This window comes from Bufo bufo, chromosome 4 (assembly GCF_905171765.1).
Source record: "Bufo bufo chromosome 4, aBufBuf1.1, whole genome shotgun sequence".
In the NCBI taxonomy this organism is placed as follows: domain Eukaryota; kingdom Metazoa; phylum Chordata; class Amphibia; order Anura; family Bufonidae; genus Bufo; species Bufo bufo.
This window is the reverse complement of record NC_053392.1, coordinates 447,141,268-447,169,097: the sequence shown is the minus strand read 5'-3', so window position 1 is coordinate 447,169,097 and position 27,830 is coordinate 447,141,268. Positions and strand designations below refer to the sequence as shown.

At 45.9% G+C, this 27,830-nt stretch overlaps 1 protein-coding gene across 1 annotated transcript in view; it reads left to right on the top strand.

Annotated features, from left to right (window-relative positions):
• Window positions 1-27,830, top strand: part of LOC120998648 (protein unc-93 homolog A-like) — a 360,896-nt gene that overhangs the window by 93,721 nt on the left and 239,345 nt on the right. Inside the window, exon 4 of the mRNA XM_040429403.1 lies at window positions 14,228-14,365. Coding sequence (XP_040285337.1) covers window positions 14,228-14,365 — 138 coding nt within the window. The remainder of the gene's footprint in view (window positions 1-14,227; window positions 14,366-27,830) is intronic.

Sequence of the window (27,830 nt, the reverse complement as noted above, 5' to 3'; positions counted from 1 at the left end):
CAGTAACTGAGCAGATTGTGAAATACTCAGACCGGCCCGTCTGGCACCAACAACCATGCCACGCTTAAATCACCTTTCTTTCCCATTCTGACATTCAGTTTGGAGTTCAGGAGATTGTCTTGACCAGGAGCACCCCCCTAAATGCATTGAAGCAACTGCCATGTGATTGGTTGACTAGATAATTGCATTAATGAGAAATAGATTCCTAATAATTCTTTAGGTGAGTGTATATATAAAGTTGTGTATGGCATATAAATATAGCAGATAGTTGTATCTCTCTCTGTTTTAAATATAGTTCTCAAGTCCATATAGGATTAGCTGTATGAAGTAATTCCAGCCTTAGTATTGAAATGTTGGAAAGACAGTACTTATACTGATAGTACTTATAGTAATGGTTATGCATACAATGATTAAAAGTACTGTGGACTTGTGGTATATACAAACCGGATTCCAAAAAAGTTGGGACACTATACAAATCGTGAATAAAAACTGAATGCAATGATGTGGAGGTGCCAACTTCTAATATTTTATTCAGAATAGAACATAAATCACGGAACAAAAGTTTAAACTGAGAAAATGTACCATTTTAAGGGAAAAATATGTTGAATCAGAATTTCATGGTGTCAACAAATCCCAAAAAAGTTGGGACAAGGCCATTTTCACCACTGTGTGGCATCTCCCCTTCTTCTTACAACACTCAACAGACGTGTGGGGACCGAGGAGACCAGTTTCTCAAGTTTAGAAATAGGAATGCTCTCCCATTCTTGTCTAATACAGGCCTCTAACTGTTCAATCGTCTTGGGCCTTCTTTGTTGCACCTTCCTCTTTATGATGCGCCAAATGTTCTCTATAGGTGAAAGATCTGGACTGCAGACTGGCCATTTCAGTACCCGGATCCTTCTCCTACGCAGCCATGATGTTGTGATTGATGCAGAATGTGGTCTGGCATTATCTTGTTGAAAAATGCAGGGTCTTCCCTGAAAGAGATGACGTCTGGATGGGAGCATATGTTGTTCTAGAACCTGAATATATTTTTCTGCATTGATGGTGCCTTTCCAGACATGCAAGCTGCCCATGCCACACGCACTCATGCAACCCCATACCATCAGAGATGCAGGCTTCTGAACTGAGCGTTGATAACAACTTGGGTTGTCCTTGTCCTCTTTGGTCCGGATGACATGGCGTCCCAGATTTCCAAAAAGAACTTTGAATCGTGACTCGTCTGACCACAGAACAGTCTTCCATTTTGCCACACTCCATTTTAAATGATCCCTGGCCCAGTGAAAACGCCTGAGCTTGTGGATCTTGCATAGAAATGGCTTCTTCTTTGCACTGTAGAGTTTCAGCTGGCAACGGCAGATTGCACGGTGGATTGTGTTCACTGACAATGGTTTCTGGAAGTATTCCTGAGCCCATTCTGTGATTTCCTTTACAGTAGCATTCCTGTTTGTGGTGCAGTGTCGTTTAAGGGCCCGGAGATCACGGGGATCCAGTATGGTTTTACGGCCTTGACCCTTACGCACAGAGATTGTTCCAGATTCTCTGAATCTTCGGATGATGTTATGCACAGTTGATGATGATAGATGCAAAGTCTTTGCAATTTTTCGCTGGGTAACACCTTTCTGATATTGCTCCACTATCTTTCTGCGCAACATTGTGGGAATTGGTGATCCTCTACCCATCTTGGCTTCTGAGAGACACTGCCACTCTGAGAAGCTCTTTTTATACACAATCATGTTGCCAATTGACCTAATTAGTGTTAATTGGTCTTCCAGCTCTTCGTTATGCTCAAATTTACTTTTTCCAGCCTCTTATTGCTACTTGTCCCAACTTTTTTGGGATTTGTTGACACCGTGAAAATTGGAATCAACTTATTTTTCCTTTAAAATGATACATTTACTCGGATTAAACATTTGATCTGTCATCTACGTTCTATTACAAATAAAATATTGACATTTGCCATCTCCACATCATTGCATTCAGTTTTTATTCACAATTTGTTTAGTGTCCCAACTTTTTTGGAATCCGGTTTGTATATATTTATTGATAATCGTGTATTCACATTGATACTACTATTCAGTATTATGCACTTTATTTGATGATGTTCATAATTATTATACGATCATGGTCACAGATGATTTGTGTTTTTTAAAATTGATTATATTTTGATGCATTTGCACTTTATTACTTAATTATGGATTTTTGATTTTGTAAATTGCTTGCACTATTTATGTATGCCACAATGCACATGTTACTCGGCTAGACAAAGGCTCCAATGAGAGAGCTGAAATGTTGCTGCATGATGGGTGAATAAACCATCCACTATTTCATCACTATTTGGAGAGCTGCCTTTTTTCTTCTCTATACATTTGGGACCTTGGTCACAGGCCCCCATAAGGATTTGCACCCGTAGTTCCGGTTTGTATTTCAGCAATTCTCAGTACTAAAATATTAGAGTAGTAGTACTATTGATGTTCAAATCCTTAATGGTGGACTACGTTCCATTTATATTGCCACATATATTGCTTTTGTGGATATTACTCACTGTGCCCAGCTCAGGTTTTTGCTACTGCTGAAGCTCAATGTGGCACTTCTCCAGAACAGGTAAGTATATATCTGGGGATGTTGTTTGTTAAATGAATGCTGTGGGATACTTTTACAGATGTTGGATGATGCTGTATAGTCTCCCAATATTCCAGCCCGCTTCCTCTCGGATCTCAACATTCCTGTATCAGCTGTGCGCATGCCCCGACCAGCGGCTTGTGTTCCCAAGGATTGCAATCCTTTTTATCTCCGTTTGCTGCTTCTTAGAGGTTAGATTCTTTGCATGTAGTTGGTTTCTGTATTATGCAATTCTTGCTTGATTTTTCTCTGCAGTAAGATGAGATACAGAGACTAGGAATAGCAAGATGTGTTTCGGGGACCTTTCCCCCTCCTCAGTAGCAATAAAAAAAAACTGCTATTGCTACTGAGGAGGGGGACAGGTCCCTAAAACATGTCTAGCTTATTTCCAGTCTCTGTATCATATCTTACTCCAAGACAAAATCAAACAAGAAGTGCATAATACAGATAACAAATACAGATGGAAAATAAAAAAGCATTTGTCAGGATTAGAGGAGATGATTTTCACAATAATGGTATGGTTATGCTTTGACATCTACCCCATATTGTGGTATGCTTACCTTGAAGGCAAAAACAGAATTAATCAGTGCATCCTGCATGGTATAGCAAAAATATAGGTGCACAATAGTGTTGATCGAGCACCAAAGTGCTCGGGTGCTCGAGTAGAACAGCTCAGAAGTCAATTAGAGAACCCGAACATTAAACCAGGCACCCCCTGCTCTGAAGAGGGGAGGGTGTCTGGTTCACATAAAAAGGTCAGAAATTGATGGAAACACCACTGAAATGGTTAGGGAACAGCATGGGAAGGATGTCTGGATGCATCTTGGACTCCCAGGTCTTGCTGGGAATGATGTTGTCCGAGTAGTACGCTAATTTTACAGACTGACAATAATACGCACAAAACCGAAGATAAAATCAATTTTAGAGGAAAAATTGTTAGGAAACATTCTTTCCTGTATATTTACATGTATATAAAGTGCAAGTGCTGCTAAAAATTACAAGGAAGAGGCACTCCGATACAACCTGTATATCACATAAAGGAGGGCCTCATTCACATTGTGGTACAATTGTTCAGGTAGTGGGACTCCTACACTCATAAAGCCTATGCACTAAGTGAAAGGGCTGCTAAAAATTACAAGGAATCGACACTCCAATACACCACTTTATTACACATAAAGGAGGGCATCATGCACACCCTTGAAAAATTATGATTGCTGGCCTGCTGGTGACCCTCAAAAACATTAGGAGCAAGGGCCTGCTGGTGACCATCAAACATTAGGGGCGAGGGCCTGCTTCTGATCTGACCATCTAAAACATTAGGGGCAAGGGCCTGCTGCTAATCTGACCATGGAAAAAATTATTGGCAAGGGCCTGCTGCTGAGCTGACCATCTAAAACATTAGGGGGGAGGGTCTGCTGCTGAGCTGACCATCCAAAAAAATATGGTTCAGTGCCTGCTACTGAGCTGACCATCGAAAAAATTATGTTTGATGGCCTGCTGCTGAGCTGACCATCTAAAACATTATAGGCGAGGGCCTGCTGCTGAGCTGACCCTCTAAAACATTAGGAGCGAGGGCAGCCTAATAAGCATGTTGATATGATTGAGGAGGATGAGAAAAGGAAGATTGAACCATATACCCTTTTTTGCGGTGGAAGGGCTGCATGGGAATACAGTGTATTCAATACACCATAAAAGCCACATTTAAAGTGCCTTTATGTTCAGCCGCTTTCCTCTGGTGGAGTCGAGAAGTCAGGGGCAATCCAGGCCTTGTTCATTTTGATAAGCGCATCCGCCTGTCAACTGAAAATGCTGACAGGTTGACTCTTATCAGTTATTATGCCCCCAGCAGCACTAAATACCCGCTCTGACAAAACGCTGGCGGCAGGGCAGGCCAGCACCTCCAAGGCGTAGAGTGTCAGTTCGTGCCACGTGTCCAGCTTGGACACCCAATTGTTGTAAGGCACAGAGGGATCATTGAGGACGCTGACACGGTCTGTTACGTACTCCTTCACCATCTTCCACTAGGCCGCACATCAGGGTGAGGTTGCTGGCGGGGTGTCATGAAACTGTCCGAGGCCTTGAAGAGTGTTGCCTTGCCTCTGTTGCAACTGCTGTGTGTTCTCCCCCCTCGGTTTCCCAAGGAACTATGTACTCTGCTGCCAGCGTTGTCAGCTGGAAATGTTTGGAGCAATTTTTCCACAAGGATCTTCTGGTATTGCACCATTTTGCTAGTCCTCCCCACCACAGGAATGAGAGATGAGAAGTTCTCTTTGTAGCGGGGGTCGAGAAGTGTGAACAACCAGTAATAAGTGTTGGCCAAAATGCGTATAACGCGAGGGTCACGGGAAAGGCAGCATAACATAAAGTCAGCCATGTGTGCCAGAGTCCCAACAGACAAGACTTTGCTGTCCTCATCAGGAGAATTACTCTAAATCTCCTCATTCTCTTCCTCCTCTTTGGCCCATCCACGCTGAACAGATGGAATAAACCTGCTGTGGGTACTACTATCTGTAGCGGGGGCAACCGTCTCCTGCTCCTCCTCCTCCTCATCATCCAATTTACGCTGAGAAGACGAACGGAGGGTGGTCTGGCTATCACCCTGTCTAATGTCTTCCCCCATTTCCACCTCTTCCACATGCAAAGCATTCTCCTTCTTTGTGAGCAGCAAGCGTTTTAGTAGACACAGAAGTGGGATGGTTAAACTGATAATAGCGGCATCGCCGCTCACCATCTGTGTTGATTCCTCAAAGTTGCGTAAAACCTCACAGAGGTCAGACATCCATGCCCACTTGTCGGTTGTGAAGAGCGGAAGCTGAATGGAAAGGCGATGACCATGTTGCAGCTGGTATTCCACTACTGCCCTCTGCTGCTCACAAAGCCTGACCAACATGTGGAATGTGGAGTTCCAGCGCGTGCTCACGTCGCACAACAGTCAGTGAGCTGGCAATTGCAAGCGCTGCTGCAGCGTTGCCAGACTGGCGGCAGCTGTAGATGACTTTCGGAAATGGGCACACACGCAGCGCACCTTCAGCAGTAGCTCAGGAAAATTGGGGTAAGTTTTGAGAAACCGCTGAACCACTAAGTTGAACACGTGGGCTAGGCATGGTATGTGTGTGGGCTTGCTGAGCTCCAAAGCTCCACCAAGTTATGGCCATTATCAGACACAACCATGCCTGGTTCTAGGTTGAGTGGCGAGAGCCACAGCTCAATCTGGTCCCTTATACCCTGCCACAGCTCTGCAGCGGTATGTTGTTTGTCACCTAAACATATTAGTTTCAGCTTGGCCTGTTGCCGCTTCCCCACTGCAGTGCTACACTGCTTCCAGCGACTGATGGCTGACTGGTGCTGCAAGATAATAATTGGGAGGTAGAAGTGGATGAGGAGGTGGAGGAGAAGAAGGGGGAGTGGCAGCCACAAATGTAGGTGGTGGCGGAAATCCTGATGGAAGTAGGGCCCACAATCCTTGGCGTCTGTAGCACCTGTGCCATCCCAGCGTACGACTCGCTCCCAGCCTCCACAACGTTCACCCAGGGTGCCGTCAGAGAAATGTAGAGTCCCTAACCTCAAGCACTTGTTCATGTGTCAGTCTTTAAGTGGACCTTTCCAATAACTGCATTGGTCAGGGCACGAGTGATGTTACAGGATACATGCTGGTGTAAGGCGGGGATGGCACACCGGGAAGCATAGTGCTGGCTGATGACTGAGTAACGAGGGACAACCGCCGCCATTAGGCGGTAGAAAGCCTCAGTGTCCACAAACCTAAATTGCAACATTTCCAGGGCCAGCAATGAATGCTCATTTAGTGCTATGGCCTGTAGGTGGGTGGCTGTTTTTTTTTTAGTTTTTGTTTTTAAGACTGGTGTATGGACATCTGTACACTGTGCTGGAACACAGAAGTGGATGTGCTAGCTGATGGTGTTTGCAAAGGCCCAGGTGCAGGGCGTGAGGCATCTGGGCCTGCGTCTTGGACAGGGGATTGGCCAGCACATTACACAGGGGAAGAGGAGGCAGTGGTGTGACCCGCAGACACTGGTTGTGGAACCAGGCATTTCGCCCACCTATTAGGGTGCTTTGATGCCATGTGGCGGATCATGCTGGTGGTGGTGAGGTTGCAAGTTTTCACGCCCCTGCTCATTTTGGTATGGCACAGGTTGCAAATGACAATTCTTTTATCGTCTGCACTTTACTCAAAAAAGCGACAGACTGCGGAACACCTACCCCTTGTCAAGGGAGATTGCCGCAGGGGGTGCTGCGGGGAACAGTTGCGGCCCTGTTTGGTGCAGCCCGCCTTCTCCCTTTTTACACCTCACTGGTTGTGGAACCAGGCATTTCGCCCACCTATTAGGGTGCTTTGATGCCATGTGGCGGATCATGCTGGTGGTGGTGAGGTTGCAAGTTTTCACGCCCCTGCTCATTTTGGTATGGCACAGGTTGCAAATGACAATTCTTTTATCGTCTGCACTTTACTCAAAAAAGCGACAGACTGCGGAACACCTACCCCTTGTCAAGGGAGATTGCCGCAGGGGGTGCTGCGGGGAACAGTTGCGGCCCTGTTTGGTGCAGCCCGCCTTCTCCCTTTTTACACCTCACTGACTCTTCCAGCCTGTTGCGGTGCTGCGGAACCATCCCCCTCTGTACTGCTGTCCTCACTCGGCTTGCCACCTTCCGAGATTGGGTCAGTGATTTCATCATCCACCACCTCCTCTTCCACTTCCTCACTCTGGTTATCCTCCTGACTTGTTGATCTAACAACAACCTCACTTATTGACAACTGTGTCTTATCCTCATCATCAACCTCTTGAGACACTAATTGCCATTCCCCACCGTCACCTTCTTGTGACTGTGGATGCTTAAGAGTTTGGGCATTGGTGCACACGATCTCCTCATGTCCCTCTTCAAGTGGGCTTGGCAAGAGGCCCAAATCAAGGAATGGCGTTCAAAAGAACTCCTCGGAATATCCAAGTTTGGGATCACTTGTTTGGCAAGACTCTCAATGGTGGGAGGAAGAAGGATCAGGGTGAGGATTCTATTGACCAGACTCTTGGCTAGTGAGACTGGACTTTGTGGAAGACATGGTGGTGCTTAACCGACTGGAAGCATTATCTGCTGCAATCCAACCGACCACCTGGTCGCACTGGTCTGACTTCGAGAGTGGTGTTCTGCGCTGCTGGGACATGAAGCTAGGTATCGTAGATGAGTGTATTTCTTGTGCTCTGGCAGCAGGCACAGTTTCACCGCGCCCAGGGCCACAGCCTCTGTGTGCACCATCAGCAGCACGGCCACTTCCCCGTCCCTTACTGCTCGCCTTCTGCATATTAAATAGTATATATGCTGGCAAGTTTGTCACACGTACACTAGCGCAGGTTTTGTAAGTGTATGCGCAAATAAATTAAACTGAATGTCACTGATATTTAGGATGTGCACACATTATACAGGAGATGTAGAGCAGGTAATGTCGCTGCTGTCACCAGCGGCAAATAAAAAATTTCAGGGAAAGTCACTAATATTTATGATGTGCAAACGTTATACAGGAGATGTAGCGCAGGTAATGTAACTGTCCGCAGTGGACACCGTCTGCGGAAAAAGTACACTGGATGTCACAGATATTTTTTGTATGTGCACACATTAAACAGGAGAAGTAGCGCAGATAATGTCGCTGTCCGCAGCGTCTACGGAAAAAGAAAACTGGATGTCACAGATATTTTTAGTATGCACACACGTTAAACAGGAGATGTAGTGCAGATAATGTCGCTGTCCGCAGCGTCTACGGAAAAAGAAAACTGGATGGCACAGATATTTTTTGTCTGCGCACACGTTACACAGGAGATTAGATAATGTCGCTGTCTGCAGCGGCCAAACAATTGCAATCACAACAACAGACAATCACAGTCTGCTTAAACTAATAACACAAATAATTAAATGTTACCATGTTTTTATTGAACACACCATGTAAACATTCACAGTGCAGGTGGAAAAAGTATGTGAACCCTTAGATTTAATAACTAGTTGAACCTCCTTTGGCAGCAATAACTTCAACCAAACGTTTCCTGTAGTTGCAGATCAGACGTGCACAACGGTCAGGAGTAATTCTTGACCATTCCTCTTTACAGAACTGTTTCAGGGATATCTTGGGATATCTGGTGTGAATCTCTTTCTTGAGGTCATGCCAGAGCATCTCAATCGGGTTGAGGTCAGGACAATGACTGGGCCACTCCAGAAGGTGTATTTTCTTCTGTTTAAGCCATTCTGTTGTTGATTTACTTCTATGCTTTGGGTCGTTGTCCTGTTGCAACACCCATCTTCTGTTGAGCTTCAGCTGGTGGACAGATGGCCTTAAGTTCTCCTGCAAAATGTCTTGATAAACTTGGGAATTCATTTTTCCTTCGATGATAGCAATCCGTCCAGGCCCTGATGCAGCAAAGCAGCCCCAAACCATGATGCCCCCACCACCATACTTCACAGTTGGGATGAGGTTTTGATGTTGGTGTGCTGTGCCTCGTTTTCTCCACACATAGTGTTGTGTGTTTCTTCCAAACAACTCAACTTTGGTTTCATCTGTCCACAGAATATTTTGCCAGTACTGCTGTGGAACATCCAGGTGCTCTTGTGCAAACTGTAAACGTGCAGCAATGTTTTTTTTTTGGACAGCAGTAGCTTCCTCTGTGGTATCCTCCCATGAAATCCATTCTTGTTTAGTGTTTCAAGTATTGTAGATTCGCTAACAGGGATGTTAGCATATGCCAGAGACTTAGCTGACACTCTAGGATTCTTCTTCACCTCATTGAGCAGTCTGCGCTGTGCTCTTACAGTCATCTTTACAGGACGGCCACTCCTGGGGAGAGTAGCAGCAGTGCTGAACTTTCTCCATTTATAGACAATTTGTCTTACCGTGGACTGATGAACAGCAAGACTTTTGGAGATACTTTTATAACCCTTTCCAGCTTTATGCAAGTCAACATTTCTTAATTTTTTGTCTTCTGAGATCTCTTTTGTGCGATGCATCATTCACATCAGGCAATGCTTCTTGTGAAAAGAAAACCCAGAACTGGTGTGTGCTTTTTATAGGGCAGGGCAACTGTAACCAACCCCTCCAATCTCATCTCATTGATTGGACTCCAGTTGGCTGACACCTCACTCCAATTAGCTCTTGGAGATGTCATTAGTCTAGGGGTTCACATACTTTTCCACCTGCACTGTCAATGTTCACATGGTGTGTTCAATAAAAACATGGTGACATTTAATTCTTTGTGTGTTATTAGTTTAAGCAGACTGTGGTTGTCTATTGTCGTGACTTAGATGAAGATCAGATCACATTTAATGACCAATTTGTGCAGAAATCCATATCATTCCAAAAGGTTCACATACTTTTTCTTGCAACTGTATTGCTGCCAGATACAAAAATATTCCTTAAAAGGACTTTTGGATCTCTAACACCAACCCTGCCCAACAAAAAAATTCAATTCAATTCCCTACACTATCTGTCCCTTCTACAGCACAGCCCCCCCTGACTAAGATAGGCCGAACCACGTGCTTTATAGCACCTGATGACTCGTTCCGGCCAGCCAATCACTGTAATGCCAGTAACCAACATGGCTACAGCATTACAGTGAGTGGCAGTACTTACCTGCACGTTTATTGGCTGCTTAGTAGCCAACAAACGTGCGGGGAGGAGACTCGAGCATCGCGCTCAAGCACACGCGGTATTCGGCCGAACACCGCGATGTGCCAAGCATCGCGATGCTCGAGCCGAACTGGTGTTCAGCCGAGCATGCTCGATCAACACTAGCACACAGTCATAGTAAAAGGAAAAGTCAAGCAGGCATAGCAGCATTCTTGAAAGTAAAATCTATATATAAACTAATACCTCATCTAATATACAAGCAGAGCCTCTTAACTGATACATTTCTTGATTAAAAAAAGTATCTGGCTGTCACATATGGGGAATGCCTTGTCACATGACTGCCAAGGGTTGATCTATTTCACACACTCAATCTCGCACACTCCTACAGACAGGCCTCAAATTGAACATAAATCACACCCGACACAGCCTTTCATGCACACTAACACGCTGTCACTATCTAAGATATTTAAAGGGTTTCTGTCATCAGAAAAATCGCTAATGTCAGCCAGATACATAACTGTATGATTTTTAACTCCCTGCCTACCGCCGTTCCCTCAAAATAAAGCCTTTTATAATATGCTAATGAGCTTCTAGGTGCTAGTGGGACTTTGCTGCAGCACCTAGAGGCTCCGTCTTCTCACCCTTTGGCACGCCCATGTCCAGTTGATTGACGTCCTAGTTCTCCTCAGTGCCCCGTAAATCCTGTGCCTGCTCCGTCCCGTTTAGTATTCGGCGCAGGCGCAGTGAGTGAAGGATGCTCTCCTGCTGCCGGCTTCACTCACTGTGTCTGCACTGAATACTAAACAGGATGGCACAGGTGCGGGATTTTACGTACACAGAGGAGAACAAGGACGTCAATCAACTGGACATGGGCGTGCCAAAGGGTGAGAAGACGGAGCCTCAAGGTGCTGCAACAACGCCCCACTAACACCTAGAAGCTCATTAGCATATTATGAAAGTCTTTATTTTAGGGAACGGCGGCAGGCAGGAAGTTAAAAATCATACAGTTATGTTCTGCTGACATTAGCACATTGCTAATGTCAGCCAGATACTGTACATAACAATTTTTCTGATGACAGAACCCCTCTAAATTCATATACCAATTAATTAGGGGCTCATAGAAAACTTCCCAGAGCACCCCACTTGTAAGCAGGCTTACAGTTGCACTAAGCCACACTAATGGCAGATACAAAAAATGCACCCATGCCCTTAAAAAGGCTAAGGGGTTCATACAGGGCACAAGGCAAAACCATTAAAGATATGCTGTAGCTTTATGTATTAAAAATTTACAGTACTTAAGTTACAAAAAATAAAAATAAATAACAGACATACATAGATGTGCAGAAACATTTATAAAAGTAAAAAGTATTAAGAACCTTTCTGTTTTTATCCTAACAAATTGCTTGATAAGAGTCCGTTCTGGTTCCGGGGATTGAAGAATGTAGAACACAACTCCAATGTCAAACAGATCCCCAAATAGAGTGAACAAAAGTTTCCAAATCCCTAATTTTTATCCCCATTTGGCAGTGTAACAGCGGCTGCTGTGCGCCGCTGTTCCCCTGCTTACCGCTGCGGTCCCGGGTGCTGTGTTCAGCAGTGATCTGTGGCCAGTGCTTCCCATTTACCGCTGCAGTCCTGGGCTATGTCTGTGTAGATACTGTTGTTCTGGGATCCACTCCACAGTTTCCTGTCAGCCAGGCCACAGCATGCTCACTGCTTGTTTCTTGCAGCTCTTCCTTAAGGGCCGGCGTGTGTCACTTTGTGGGCTTTATGGGTTAGGTCATGTGACCTCTCTGACCAATCCTAGCCCTCCTGCACATATATAAGTGGCTCAGCCCCCTTCCCAGATGCCTCAATGTCAAGGTACTTGTGTCCTAATAGGTTCCTGATAACCACTTGTGTTCCTGACTCGTACTTGTGTTCCTGGATTCTGCTACCCGTCTGATCCCTGCCTGCTTGCCTTAACTCTCAAGTTGCCGATCTGGATTGCCTGACCTGTACCTGTGCCGCCTGCTCTGACCTTTTGCCTTTCTGACATACGCCTCTGCCTCATCATTCGGTCCTGGACTGTTGCTCCTGGTAATGACTCCGCCTGGACCAGCTGCCTCGTGTACCTATCCTTCTCAAGAAATAGCGACCTAGTGTTCCCCTCAGGAAAGTCTATCCCCACCATCAGGGGTACTGTGAAGAATCAAGGGGTTCACTTAGACAACACCCTTAGTGGAGGTAGGACACGTGCACAGTGGGTTCACACCTGCTGGTTTGTGACAGGCGGAGGGTGGAGTTGAAAGGGGTCTCCTTCCCATTCTTGGCCCAGTCTTCTGGGAAGGCCATCATTACAGGCTCCACCTGTCTCACTCAGCTGGCAAATATGAAAAATCAATAAAACATGTCTTTCCATCCTCTCTAATGGATATCTGAGGCCCAACATGTCTAAATAACGCATATTTCATTACGCTGATTGTTCTAATACCAAATATGACTGGAGTAGGGGTCCCCAAAGGTGAGAAACTCTTTATGTAGGAATGCCGGCTGTCAGGGGTGGGATGTTAAGACTCCCTGCCATGCCCACGTTATATGGAACACAATTATTACAGTGATTAATATGTGCATTGTACCAGGGATGAGTTATAGCTTATGATATTTTTTATTCATCTTCTGGTATTCCAGCTGAAAATCTCCTGGACATATGCTGTGGGAGGGTGCTGCCATGTTTAGGACATATGCATTTCCATGGGGCTTGAGGGGACAATCCAGGACACATTACCACATCTAAAGAGCTAGTTTTTATCAGTCAGGTGCTAATTTAATTTCCATCAAAATGGGATGTGTAGTCCATACACAGGCTCAGACTGAGAGGCAACATACAGACAATATTTGAGAATGGTGGTATACAGTATACAGAATCACAAAACAGATACGTAAAATCATACACAGCAAGTAGGCCTCTTTCTCTTACATGTGCTCATCTACCAACAACAAGGTAAACTCGATACGGATAGGTACCTATTTCCATGCTGAACCCATAAAAACACTGACTGCTACCATTATTAACTCACAGGGTGAGCAGGCAATGACCTGCTGCGTCACCCTTGCCAGCAAGCATGCTATGAGCAGGAGGCGCATGGTCAGCTATACATGTCACCTAATTAAAAAAGACTATGGAGGGGATGGGTTAATGATATCATCCAACATGGGGGCTGCCACACCATATACACATATATCGAGCAAAAAATAAATAAAAAATAGAAACAGAATTAACGATTGCATCCTGCATGGTATTACAAATAAACAGATGCACATAGTCATAGTTAAAGGGAAATTCAGTCAGGCATAGCAGCATTATCTAAGGTAACTTTGCATGATCTATATATAAACTAATACCTTATCTAATATACAATCATAGGTTTTCAGGCAGAGGGTGAAGCTACAGGTCATTGCCTGCTCACCTTTAAAGATAACAATGGTAACAGTCAGTATTTTTATGGGTTCAGCTCTACTTGAAAGTAGATGCCCACAAATGCCATCGAAATAGGTTTAGAGTTAGGTTCACATCTGTATTGAGGTCATTTTACATTTATGGAAGGGCCCAGATACTTTTTAATAAAAAAAATATATCTGCTAAGAAGCTCTCATTGTATATTAGATGAGGACTGTCTTCCGTGATTGACAATCTTCCTTGTATGACTGCATACAGAGATACCTGTCAATCAATGACAGGACTACCCCCATACTGAGCTCAGAAACAACAGAGATTTAAAATTTTATTTTTCTAACAGTAGACTCATATTAAACTAATCAACACTGCACTGTTTAGCCAGTCTGCACTGTTAACGCCCATGTGATATTGAAAGTTGTACCCGCGACATAACCACTCCATGCGGTCATACCCTAAACACCTAGACAATTGCCAGACATTATAAATGTTTTACTTTCTAGAAATAAATCAATAAATATTTAATTTTTTTGTTTTGTATGTCACAGTGGTAACTAATAATACGAATTACACTTATTGCGGAGCAAATAACTGTCCCACATCTACAGCAGAACTTAGCAACACTACGACACCAGTTTCTGGTGTATCAGACACCCTGCGTTATACTCTGATGGGCATTTATACAGGTAAGTGACAACAAAACAAGCATTATTGTAATAATATTATTAGGAAGTAATATTTTGAAATTTCAATTAATGCAAACATGTTACTCAACAAAGACCACAAATAGAAAAGAGATTTCTGAATATTAGTAAATAAAATAGTGGTATTTTTTGTAGATACAAATGTTCACTAATGTGAGTTAAACTGTTAAAGCTTTTAAGGGGATCTCCAGGAATAAAGACTTTTTCTATAGTGTCCGCAGCCTGCCTCCGTAAATAAGTTCATACTGACCTGCTGCCCACCATTGTGGTCCTCCATGCTGGCTCCCACATTTCCATGTTCCGGTCCTGGGACTGTTTAGTATGGCCCATTTATATTAATTTTAATTCTTTTAATCATTCCTTATAACTAAGACCCCCCCCATGACCCTTATCAGTTTAGTCACTCTCCTTTGTGCTTTCCAGGTCCAGGGCATCCTTTCTATAGACTGGTACCCAGAACTTAACTGCATATTCCAGATGAGGCAGCACCAAAGCTTTGTAAAGTGGTAATATTATATCCCTGCCCAGTGAGTCCATGCCTCGGTTAATACATGACAATATCCTGCTTGCCTTGGAAGCCGCTGATTGACATTGAATGCTGTTATTTAAAGGGGTTAGTCTTGTTCATAAAATGGCTACTGATGGAGGGTCATGTGACCAAGCAAGTCACCTCTATCTGATCAGGGCCAGTGCAAGGATTTTTGGCAACACAAGCAAAGCTACATTTTGGCGCCCCCCACCTCGCAGGTCACCTGGTCCTGGTCCCGTCTGCAGCAGCTGGCTTCTCCTCTGTGTGGTCCTCGTATCTTCTCTCTGCTTCCGACAATCGCTAGTTTGAGGACTGTATTTTTCGCCCTCTAAGACGCACCTAAGTTTTAGAGGAGGATAATAAGAAAAATATATTTTCCATTACACCTCAGGTCAGACCAGCAATCAGACCCCCAATGTTAATCAGACCTCAGATCAGACCCCCAATGTCTCAGATCAGACCCCCATGTCAGACATCAGCCCCCATCCATCAGCTCCCCATGTCAGCCATCATGCCCCCCATATCACATTTCTCCCCCTCCATGTCAAATCACCCCTCTATGTCACATCAGCCTTCCATGTCACATTTCTCGCCCCATGTCAGATTTCACCCAGTCAATGTAACATTTCTCCCCCTCAAGGCCAAATTCTTTTCCCCCTCCATGTCAAATCACCTAAGTCACATCAGCCCTCCATGTCACTTTTCTCCCCCTCCAAACCATGTCACATCACCCCCTTCGTGTCACATCATGATCACATCATTACCCCCTATTGTGTCACATTTCAGTCCCCCCCCCCAAAGGCACATCATATTCCCCCCGCCCGGCTGGCCCTGGCCCCATCCCCATGTCACAGACTACAGACATTGTCCCCCCATCATGTCACGGTCACCATCCCCCCCTCTATTTATGATTGTTGTTTGTGTAATAATTTTTTTAAAACACATTTACGCCGTGCACTCTGGCTCTAGTGCGCTCATCAGTGACTACCCGTCCTGCTGCTACGGCAATCTGGCTGTGTGTGAGTCAGACTAACAGACACAGTAAGCTCCAGTCCCTGCTGCCGCCCGCTGCGCCACTCGCCAGTCACACCCCCCTGGCCTGACCCCGTGACCGTGTTGCCGTGCCCATGCCGCTCTGTGAGTGAGGGCCGGGGCCGCACACTGGGTCGGACGGCGCTGCGGTGCAACTCACAAGTAAGTGATAAAAAATAAAATAAAAGAAGAAAAGAAGAAGGTTCATTTTTTCGCCCTCCCCCAGGGTGCGCCCTAAGGCAGCCGCTTGGTCTGCCTTATGGTAGCATCGGCCCTGCATGTGATGTCTCCTCTATTCAAATACACTTCATCTGCCATCTGACGTGCACAGTTGGGAGTTTAGTGCAGACGAAGTGTGTTAGAACAGAGGAAAAATGGTGATAAGAATAAAAAAAATCATTCTTACCGCTTGCTTTAACATCCCTCTTGAAATCTAATTTACGGTGCCATATGACATCATCACGCACTGCACAAGATTTTGCTCTTGATGTTCAAGCAAAATGACCATGGCAGCCTCTTCACGATCAAATGGATGAGGTAAGTACAATATTTTTTTATTTTTATTAAAATCCACTAAAATGCTTTAATATGAATCTGAGGGGTTCAATGACGGGAGTGGCTCAATCGCCGTTCCCTGCACCTAATATTTATAAAGAAATGCGCTTCATGACTAAGTAATTCCTCACAAAGCAAATATTTTTGTAAAATTCGGCAAAGCAGCCGAATCAAATTTTTGAGAACTTCACTGATCTCTAATGGACATTACATTTGCCTTGCGCCAGTCACTCGGCACTGTAACCATTTCCTACAGAATTTCTAAAAATTATAAACGTGGCACTGAAATAACTGAACAGGTTTCTTTGGTGTAATCCATTTGAACCTGAGGCCTTGTTCACATTTACCTTATTTAACTTAGATTGTACCATAGCTACAGTTCGCCAACTGAGTATATTACTGGATGTACTAACAGCCTGGCACTACCAATATCAACTCCTTTCTCTTCTATTGCATATACAGAACTAAAAAACCCCAAACCTATTTTCTGAGTCTATCAGAAACAAAGTTCTGCTCAACGCTGATCGCAGCATCTGTGAGTCACATTCAGCCAATCAGGGGTTTAAAAAAAATAATAATAATAATAATAATAATACTCACCTGATTCACTTGCTTGTGGAGAGGCTGTCTACTCCCGTCTTGATTGAAGAATACCCGCCAAAGGACCTGCAGCGAGTGTGATGACATGACCACGTGATCACGCTGGGTGAGTGCAGTGACGTCATCAGTGCATAGACCCATCCAACCTCATCAACGGCCTTAACAGAGAATGTCTGCTCATTCTACAGAAACATCTCCCTATCTGCTGCCATCCATGATTGTCTGATGAGGCTGTTTTACAGCCTCTGAATCAATTGAGACAAGCCCTCCTACCTCTTCCTCCTTCCTCATTGGCAGACAAATTTTTGTGAAATATGTAACAAACCCGGTTCGCTACAAATCATTTAGCTATCCTTACTCTATACCAGTGATGGTGAACCTTTTAGAGACTGATTGCCCAAACTGCAACCCAAAACCCACTTATTTATCGCAAAGCGCCAACGTGGCAATTTACCCTGAATACTTCAGTCAAATATAGTATATCTTCCATGTACTTTATCATTTAGCTATAATAGCCTGCCTACATTCAATGCGCTGCCTGTGCTGTTCATAGCGCACCCTGTGCTGATGAATGGCAGGAAAAGTCTAAGGCATACTGGTGCACCATAGACTTTTTCTAGGGTGCGGGTGCCCACAGAGAGAGCTTTGAGTGCCGCCTCTGGCACCCGTGCCATAGGTTCGCCACCACTGCTCTATACCATAAGGTTTGTGTATTAATTGTATTTTATAAATATGCATAAATAGTAATTCTATGATCTGAATTACTAGTCATTTTACTGCTTCTTTATCAGAAACATGATAAGATTATAGAACAAGTAATACTATCAGCGTCATCATATGAGGTAAAGCCTGCATGGACAAATTGTGACACCCAGAACATTAAGCATATTCCTGATTTTTCCTATCAAATTCAACAGAAAATTCACATCATGGTCTATCTTAAGTAATATGATTTATCATAGACCTTGTCATAAATGCACCAAAATATGGCATAGTTAGGCACAAAACTTTGGTGCAATTTGATGTATTCAGTTATAGATGAGCGAACCACTCGCAAATCGGTTCGGATCAGGTTCGCCAAATTTTTAACAAAGTTCGGTTCGGCCTTGAATACATTTGGACCAAACCAAAGTGGCTCCAATTGTCCTGAAAATTGGTATATAACACCCTCTAATCTCCTAGGACACATCATTTTTCAGAAAACTTGTGAAATCTCTTTTCTCCTCCCCTCCCCAAGCTCTAGAGCACAATGACAGCAATAGTAAATGAAATATGAGTGACACCCATAGTTATATATATTAGTAAGTGCATGTTTGACAGCCTTAACATGCAGCATGTTTAAAAATGCACCACGCCAGCACATGTGTTATCCTTTTTCATATTCCAAAGCTTCCCAAAATTTTCCCTTATTAGGGAAAGATGATGTTTAACCCCTTCTACCCCAGGCCAGTTTTCGCCCTCCTGACCAGGCCAGTTTTTGCAAATTTGACATGTGTCATTTTATGTGGTAATAACTTTGGAACACTTTTACTTATCCAAGCCATTCTGAGACTGTTTTCTCGTGACTAGAGTTGAGCGAACACCTGGATGTTCGGGTTCGAGAAGTTCAGCCGAACTTCCCGGAAATGTTCGGGTTCGGGATCCGAACACGACCCGAACTTCGTCCCGAACCCGAACCCCATTGAAGTCAATGGGGACCCGAACTTTTGGGCACTAAAAAGGCTGTAAAACAGCCCAGGAAAGAGCTAGAGGGCTGCAAAAGGCAGCAACATGTAGGTAAATCGCCTGCAAACAAATGTGGATAGGGAAATGAATTAAAATAAAAATTAAAAAAATAAAAATTAACCAATATCAATTGGACAGAGGTCCCATAGCAGAGAATCTGGCTTCACGTCAGCAGAGAATCAGTCTCTTCATGCCATAGCAAAGAATCTGGCTTCATGTCAGCAGAGAATCAGTCTCTTCATGCCATAGCAGAGAATCTGGCTTCATGTCAGCGCAGAATCAGTCTTCATGTCATAGCAGAGAATCAGGCTTCACGTCACCCACCACTGGAACAGGCCACTGTCACATATTTAGGCCCCGGCACCCAGACAGAGGAGAGAGGTCCCGTAACAGAGAATCTGGCCTTATGTCAGCGCAGAATCAGTCATCATGTCATAGCAGAGAATCAGGCTTCACGTCACCCACCACTGGAACAGGCCACTGTCACACATTTAGGCCCCGGCACCCAGGCAGAGGAGAGAGGTCCCGTAAAAGAGAATCTGGCCTTATGTCAGCACAGAATCTGTCTTCATGTCATAGCAGAGAATCAGGCTTCACGTCAACCACCACTGGAACAGGCCACTGTCACATATTTAGGCCCCGGCACCCAGACAGAGGAGAGAGGTCCCGTAACAGAGAATCTGGCCTTATGTCAGCACAGAATCAGTCTTCATGTCATAGCAGAGAATCAGGCTTCACGTCACCCACCACTGGAACAGGCCACTGTCACATATTTAGGCCCCGGCACCCAGACAGAGGAGAGAGGTCCCGTAACAGAGAATCTGGCCTTATGTCAGCACAGAATCAGTCTTCATGTCATAGCAGAGAATCAGGCTTCATGTCACCCACCACTGGAACAGGCCACTGTCACATATTTAGGCCCAGGCACCCAGGCAGAGGAGAGAGGTCCCGTAACAGAGAATCTGGCCTTATGTCAGCACAGAATCAGTCTTCATGTCATAGCAGAGAATCAGGCTTCACGTCACCCACCACTAAAACAGGCCACTGTCACATATTTAGGCCCCGGCACCCAGACAGAGGAGAGAGGTCCCGTAACAGAGAATCTGGCCTTATGTCAGCGCAGAATCAGTCTTCATGTCATAGCAGAGAATCAGGCTTCACGTCAGCGCAGAATCAGTCTTCATGTCATAGCAGAGAATCAGGCTTCACGTCACCCACCACTGGAACAGGCCACTGTCACATATTTAGGCCCCGGCACCCAGACAGAGGAGAGAGGTTCCGTAACAGAGAATCTGGCCTTATGTCAGCACAGAATCAGTCTTCATGTCATAGCAGAGAATCAGGCTTCACGTCACCCACCACTGGAACAGGCCACTGTCACACATTTAGGCCCCGGCACCCAGGCAGAGGAGAGAGGTCCCGTAAAAGAGAATCTGGCCTTATGTCAGCACAGAATCTGTCTTCATGTCATAGCAGAGAATCAGGCTTCACGTCACCCACCACTGGAACAGGCCACTGTCACATATTTAGGCCCCGGCACCGAGACAGAGGAGAGAGGTCCCGTAACAGAGAATCTGGCCTTATGTCAGCACAGAATCAGTCTTCATGTCATAGCAGAGAATCAGGCTTCATGTCACCCACCACTGGAACAGGCCACTGTCACATATTTAGGCCCAGGCACCCAGGCAGAGGAGAGAGGTCCCGTAACAGAGAATCTGGCCTTATGTCAGCACAGAATCAGTCTTCATGTCATAGCAGAGAATCAGGCTTCACGTCACCCACCACTGGAACAGGCCACTGTCACATATTTAGGCCCCGGCACCCAGACAGAGGAGAGAGGTCCCGTAACAGAGAATCTGGCCTTATGTCAGCGCAGAATCAGTCTTCATGTCATAGCAGAGAATCAGGCTTCAGGTCACCCACCACTGGAACAGGCCACTGTCACATATTTAGGCCCAGGCACCCAGGAAGAGGAGAGAGGTCCCGTAACAGAGAATCTGGCCTTATGTCAGCACAGAATCAGTCTTCATGTCATAGCAGAGAATCAGGCTTCACATCACCCACCACTGGAACAGGCCACTGTCACACATTTAGGCCCCGGCACCCAGACAGAGGAGAGAGGTCCCGTAACAGAGAATCTGGCCTTATGTCAGCGCAGAATCAGTCTTCATGTCATAGCAGAGAATCAGGCTTCACGTCACCCACCACTGGAACAGGCCACTGTCACACATTTAGGCCCAGGCACCCAGGCAGAGGAGAGAGGTCCCGTAACAGAGAATCTGGCCTTATGTCAGCACAGAATCTGTCTTCATGTCATAGCAGAGAATCAGGCTTCACGTCACCCACCACTGGAACAGGCCACTGTCACACATTTAGGCCCCGGCACCCAGACAGAGGAGAGAGGTCCCGTAACAGAGAATCTGGCCTTATGTCAGCACAGAATCAGCCTTCATGTCATAGCAGAGAATCAGGCTTCACGTCACCCACCACTGGAACAGGCCACTGTCACATATTTAGGCCCCGGCACCCAGACAGAGGAGAGAGGTCCCGTAACAGAGAATCTGGCCTTATGTCAGCACAGAATCAGTCTTCATGTCATAGCAGAGAATCAGGCTTCACGTCACCCACCACTGGAACAGGCCACTGTCACATATTTAGGCCCAGGCACCCAGGCAGAGGAGAGAGGTCCCGTAACAGAGAATCTGGCCTTATGTCAGCACAGAATCAGTCTTCATGTCATAGCAGAGAATCAGGCTTCACGTCACCCACCACTGGAACAGGCCACTGTCACACATTTAGGCCCCGGCACCCAGACAGAGGAGAGGTTCATTCAACTTTGGGTTGCCCCGCAATATAATGGTAAAATGAAAATAAAATAGGATTGAATGAGGAAGTGCCCTGGAGTAGAATAATATATTGTTAAGGGGAGGTAGTTAATATCTAATCTGCACAAGGGATGGACAGGTCCTGTGGGATCCATGCCTGGTTCATTTTTATGAACGTCAGCTTGTCCACATTGGCTGTAGACAGGCGGCTGCGTTTGTCTGTAATGACGCCCCCTGCCGTGCTGAATACACGTTCAGACAAAACGCTGGCCGCCGGGCAGGCCAGCACCTCCAAGGCATAAAAGGCTAGCTCTGGCCACGTGGACAATTTGGAGACCCAGAAGTTGAATGGGGCCGAACCATCAGTCAGTACGCAGAGGGGTGTGCACAGGTACTGTTCCACCATGTTAGTGAAATGTTGCCTCCTGCTAACACGTTCCGTATCAGGTGGTGGTGCAGTTCGCTGTGGCGTGGTGACAAAACTTTTCCACATCTCTGCCATGCTAACCCTGCCCTCAGAGGAGCTGGCCGTGACACAGCTGCGTTGGCGACCTCTTGCTCCTCCTCTGCTTCCCCTTGGGCTTCCACTGGTTCCCCTGTGACATTTGGGAATGCTCTCAGTAGCGCGTCTACCAACGTGCGCTTGTACTCGCACATCTTCCTATCACGCTCCAGTGTAGTAAGTAAGGTGGGCACATTGTCTTTGTACCGGGGATCCAGCAGGGTGGCAACCCAGTAGTCCGCACACGTTAAAATGTGGGCAACTCTGCTGTCATTGCGCAGGCACTGCAGCATGTAGTCGCTCATGTGTGCCAGGCTGCCCAGAGGTAAGGACAAGCTGTCCTCTGTGGGAGGTGTATCGTCATCGTCCTGTGTTTCGCCCCAGCCACGCACCAGTGATGGGCCCGAGCTGCTTTGGGTGCCACCCCGCTGTGAACATGCTTCATCCTCATCCTCCTCCACCTCCTCCTCATCCTCGTCCTCCTCGTCCTCCAGTAGTGGGCCCTGTCTGGCCACATTTGTACCTGGCCTCTGCTGTTGCAAAAAACCTCCCTCTGAGTCACTTCAAAGAGACTGGCCTGAAAGTGCTAAAAATGACCCCTCTTCCTCCTCTTCCTCCTGGGCCACCTCCTCTTTCATCATCGCCCTAAGTGTTTTCTCAAGGAGACATAGAAGTGGTATTGTAACGCTGATAACGGCGTCATCGCCACTGGCCATGTTGGTGGAGTACTCGAAACAGCGCAACAGGGCACATAGGTCTCGCATGGAGGCCCAGTCATTGGTGGTGAAGTGGGGCTGATCCGCAGTGCGACTGACCCGTGCGTGCTGCAGCTGAAACTCCACTATGGCCTGCTGCTGCTCGCACAGTCTGTCCAGCATATGCAAGGTGGAGTTCCACCTGGTGGGCACGTCGCATATGAGGCGGTGAGCGGGAAGGCCGAAGTTACGCTGTAGCGCAGACAGGCGAGCAGCGGCAGGGTGTGAACGCCGGAAGCGCGAACAGACGGCCCGCACTTTATGCAGCAGCTCTGACATGTCGGGGTAGTTGCGAATGAACTTCTGCACCACCAAATTCAGCACATGCGCCAGGCAAGGGATGTGCGTCAAACCGGCTAGTCCCAGAGCTGCAACGAGATTTCGCCCATTATCGCACACCACCAGGCCGGGCTTGAGGCTCACCGGCAGCAACCACTCGTCGGTCTGTTGTTCTATACCCCGCCACAACTCCTGTGCGGTGTGGGGCCTGTCCCCCAAACATATGAGTTTCAGAACGGCCTGCTGACGTTTACCCCGCACTGTGCTGAAGTTGGTGGTGAAGGTGTGTGGCTGACTGGATGAGCAGGTGGAAGAAGAGGAGGAGGAAGCTGAGTAGGAGGAGGAGGAGACAGGAGGCAAAGAATGTTGCCCTGCGATCCTTGGCGGCGGAAGGACGTGCGCCAAACAGCTCTCCGCCTGGGGCCCAGCCGCCACTACATTTACCCAGTGTGCAGTTAGGGAGATATAGCGTCCCTGGCCGTGCTTACTGGTCCACGTATCTGTGGTTAGGTGGACCTTGCCACAGATGGCGTTGCGCAGTGCACACTTGATTTTATCGGACACTTGGTTGTGCAGGGAAGGCACGGCTCTCTTGGAGAAGTAGTGCCGGCTGGGAACAACATACTGTGGGACAGCAAGCGACATGAGCTGTTTGAAGCTGTGTGTGTCCACCAGCCTAAATGACAGCATTTCATAGGCCAGTAGTTTAGAAATGCTGGCATTCAGGGCCAGGGATCGAGGGTGGCTAGGTGGGAATTTATGCTTTCACTCAAATGTTTGTGAGATGGAGAGCTGAACGCTGCCGTGTGACATGGTTGAGATGCTTGGTGACGCAGGTGGTGGTGTTGGTGGTGCATCCCATGTTTGCTGGGCGGCAGGTGCCAATGTTCCTCCAGAGGCGGAGGAAGAGGTTGAGGCGGCGGCAGCAGCAGCAGAAGAGGCCGAGGCGGCAGCAGCAGCAGAAGAGGCCGAGGCGGCGGCAGCAGCAGAAGAGGCCGAGGTGGCAGCAGCAGAAGAGGTAGCAGGGGGAGCCTGAGTGACTTCCTTGTTTTTAAGGTGTTTACTCCACTGAAGTTCATGCTTTGCATGCAGGTGCCTGGTCATGCAGGTTGTGCTAAGGTTCAGAACGTTAATGCCTCGCTTCAGGCTCTGATGGCACAGCGTGCAAACCACTCGGGTCTTGTCGTCAGCACATTGTTTGAAGAATTGCCATGCCAGGGAACTCCTTGAAGCTGCCTTTGGGGTGCTCGGTCCCAGATGGCGGCGGTCAGTAGCAGGCGGAGTCTCTTGGTGGCGGGTGTTCTGATTTTGCCCACTGCTCCCTCTTTTGCTACGCTGTTGGCTCCGTCTCACCACTGCCTCTTCCTCCGAACTGTGAAAGTCAGTGGCACGACCTTTATTCCATGTGGGGTCTAGGACCTCATCGTCCCCTGCATCGTCTTCCACCCAGTCTTGATCCCTGACCTCCTGTTCAGTCTGCACACTGCAGAAAGACGCAGCAGTTGGCACCTGTGTTTCGTCATCATCAGAGACGTGCTGAGGTGGTATTCCCATGTCCTCATCATCAGGAAAAATAAGTGGTTGTGCGTTAGTGCATTCTATCTCTTCCACCCCTGGGGAAGGGCTAGGTGGATGCCCTTGGAAAACCCTGGCAGCAGAGTCTTCAAACAGCATAAGAGACTGCTGCATAACTTGAGGCTCAGACAGTTTCCCTGATATGCATGGGGGTGATGTGACAGACCGATGGGCTTGGTTTTCATGCGCCATCTGTGCGCTTTCTGCAGAAGACTGGGTGGGAGATAATGTGAATGTGCTGGATCCACTGTCGGCCACCCAATTGACTAATGCCTGTACCTGCTGAGGCCTTACCATCCTTAGAACGGCATTGGGCCCCACCAAATATCGCTGTAAATTCTGCTGGCTACTGGGACCTGAGGTAGTTGGTTCACTAGGACGTGTGGCTGTGGCAGAACGGCCACGTCCTCTCCCAGCACCAGAGGGTCCACTAACACCACCACGACCATGTCCACGTCCGCGTTCGCGTCCCTTATTAGATGTTTTCCTCATTCTTCCCGTTCACCACAATTTTGAGAATGGCAAATTTGGGAATAGTTTTTCAACCCAGAACAAAAACTGTGCTTTTACGGTCACTACAAATAATTTGACCAGCTAAAACAGTACAGATTTGGTTGAATAGAAATGTGAGGCCTATTTTTTTTGCGCTGTGTGACAGATATACCTTTAATCACAGAATTAGACTTGTATCTGCACGGTAGCGGGTGTGTTAAGTTTTTCTGAATGACACTATCAGCACCTTGAATCTTAGATATCCTTTTTGGGATAGATTTCAAGTAGGCCTCATATACCATAAACTACTTATTTTGAGAATGTCAAATTTGGGAATAGTTTTTCACCCCAGAACAAAAACTGTGCTTTTACGGTCACTACAAATAACTTGACCAGCTCAAACAGTACAGATTTGGTTGAATAGATATGTCAGGTCTATTTTTTAGGCGCTGGGTGACGGGCTCAACTTGCCCCTGATGTAGTATTTGGCCAAAAAATAACCACACTATTGATGGTTAAATGCACTTGGGTGACACAGGCTCAGCCTGCACCTGATGTAGTATATGGCCAAAAATTAACCACACTGTTGATGGTTAAATGCACTTGGGTGACACAGGCTCAGCCTGCACCTGAAGTAGTATATGGCCAAAAAATAACCAGACTGTTGATGGTTAAATGCACTTGGGTGACACAGGCTCAGGCTGCACCTGATGTAGTATATGGCCAAAAAATAACCAGACTGTTGATGGTTAAATGCACTTTGGTGACACAGGCTCAGCCTGCAGCTGATGTAGGATATAGCAAAAAATAACCACACTATTGATGGTTAAAAGCACTTGGTGGTAGCTTGTGCTGGCACACCACAAGCCACAAAATGGCCGCCGATCACCCCAGAAAAAAAGTGATCTAAAAACGCTCTGGGCAGCCTAAAAAAAGTGAGCAAGTCGATATTAGCACTTCAATGATCCACAGCTGGAGATCGATCACAGAATGAAGTCTTTTGGAGGAGTTAATCTGCCTAATCTCGCCCTAACGTCGCAGCAGCAACCTCTCCCTATGCTTGAATCAGCAGAGTGACGTGCAGCGCTACGTGACCCAAGCTTATATAGAGGCTGGGTCACATGCTGCACTGGCCAATCACAGCCATGCCAATAGTAGGCAAGGCTGTGATGGCCTCTTGGGGCAAGTAGTATGACGCTTGTTGATTGGCTGCTTTGCAGCCTTTCAAAAAGCGCCAAGAAAGCGCCGAACACCGAACCCGAACCCGGACTTTTACGAAAATGTTCGGGTCCGTGTCACGGACACCCCAAAATTCGGTACGAACCCGAACTATACAGTTCGGGTTCGCTCATCCCTACTCGTGACACATTGTAGTTCATGACAGTCATAAGTTTGAGTCAATATATTTCACCTTTATTTAAAAAAAATCCTAAATTTACCAAAAAATTTTAATTCTAAAAAATTGCTATTTTTTTCAATTTCTCTGCTTTTAACCTTTTCAGGACACATGACGTACCGGTACGGCATGTTGTCCCGGTACTTAACCCCTTAAGGACTCAGCCCTATTTCACCTTAAGGACTTGGCCATTTTTTGCAAATCTAACTAGTGTCACGTTAAGTGCTGATAACTTTAAAACACTTTGACTTATCCAGGCCATTCTGAGATAGTTTTTTTCGTCACATATTGTAATTCATGACACTGGTAAAATGAAGTAAAAAAAAAATCATTTTTATTTATAAAAAAAATACCAAATTTACAAAAATAAATAAAAAAAATTGCAAATTTTCAAGTTTCAGTTTCTCTACTTCTATAATACATAGTAATACCTCCAAAAATAGTTATTACTTTACATTCCCCATATGTCTACTTCATGTTTGGATCATTTTGAAAAAGATATTTTATTTTTTGGGGATGTTACAAGGCTTAGAAGTTTAGAAGCAAATCTTGAAATTTTTCAGAAACGTTCAAAAACCCAATTTTTAGGGATCAGTTCAGGTCTGAAGTCACTTTGTGAGGCTTACATAATGGAAGCCACCGAAAAATGACCCCATTCTATAAACTACACCCCTCAAGGTATTCAAAACTGATTTTACAAACTTTGTTAACCCTTAAGGTGTTCCACAAAAATTAATGGAAAAAATAATTTCAAATTTTCACTTTTTTGGCAGATTTTCCATTTTAATAATTTTTTTCCAGTTACAAAGCAAGGGTTAACAGCCAAACCAAACTTAATATTTATGGCCCTGATTCTGTAGTTTACAGAAACACCCCATATGTGGTCGTAAACCACTGTACGGGCACACGGTAGGGCGCAGAAGGAAAGGAATGCCATAAGATTTTTGGAAGGCAGATTTTGCTGGACTGTTTTTTTTTACACCATGTCCCATTTGAAGCCCCCCTGATGCACCCCTAGAGTAGAAACTCCATAAAAGTGACCCAATCTGAGAAACTACACCCTTCAAGGTATTCAAAACTAATTTTACAAATGTCGTTAACCCTTTAGGTGTTCCACAAGAATTAATGGAAAATAGAGATACAATTTCAAAATTTCACTTTTTTGGCAGATTTTCCATTTTA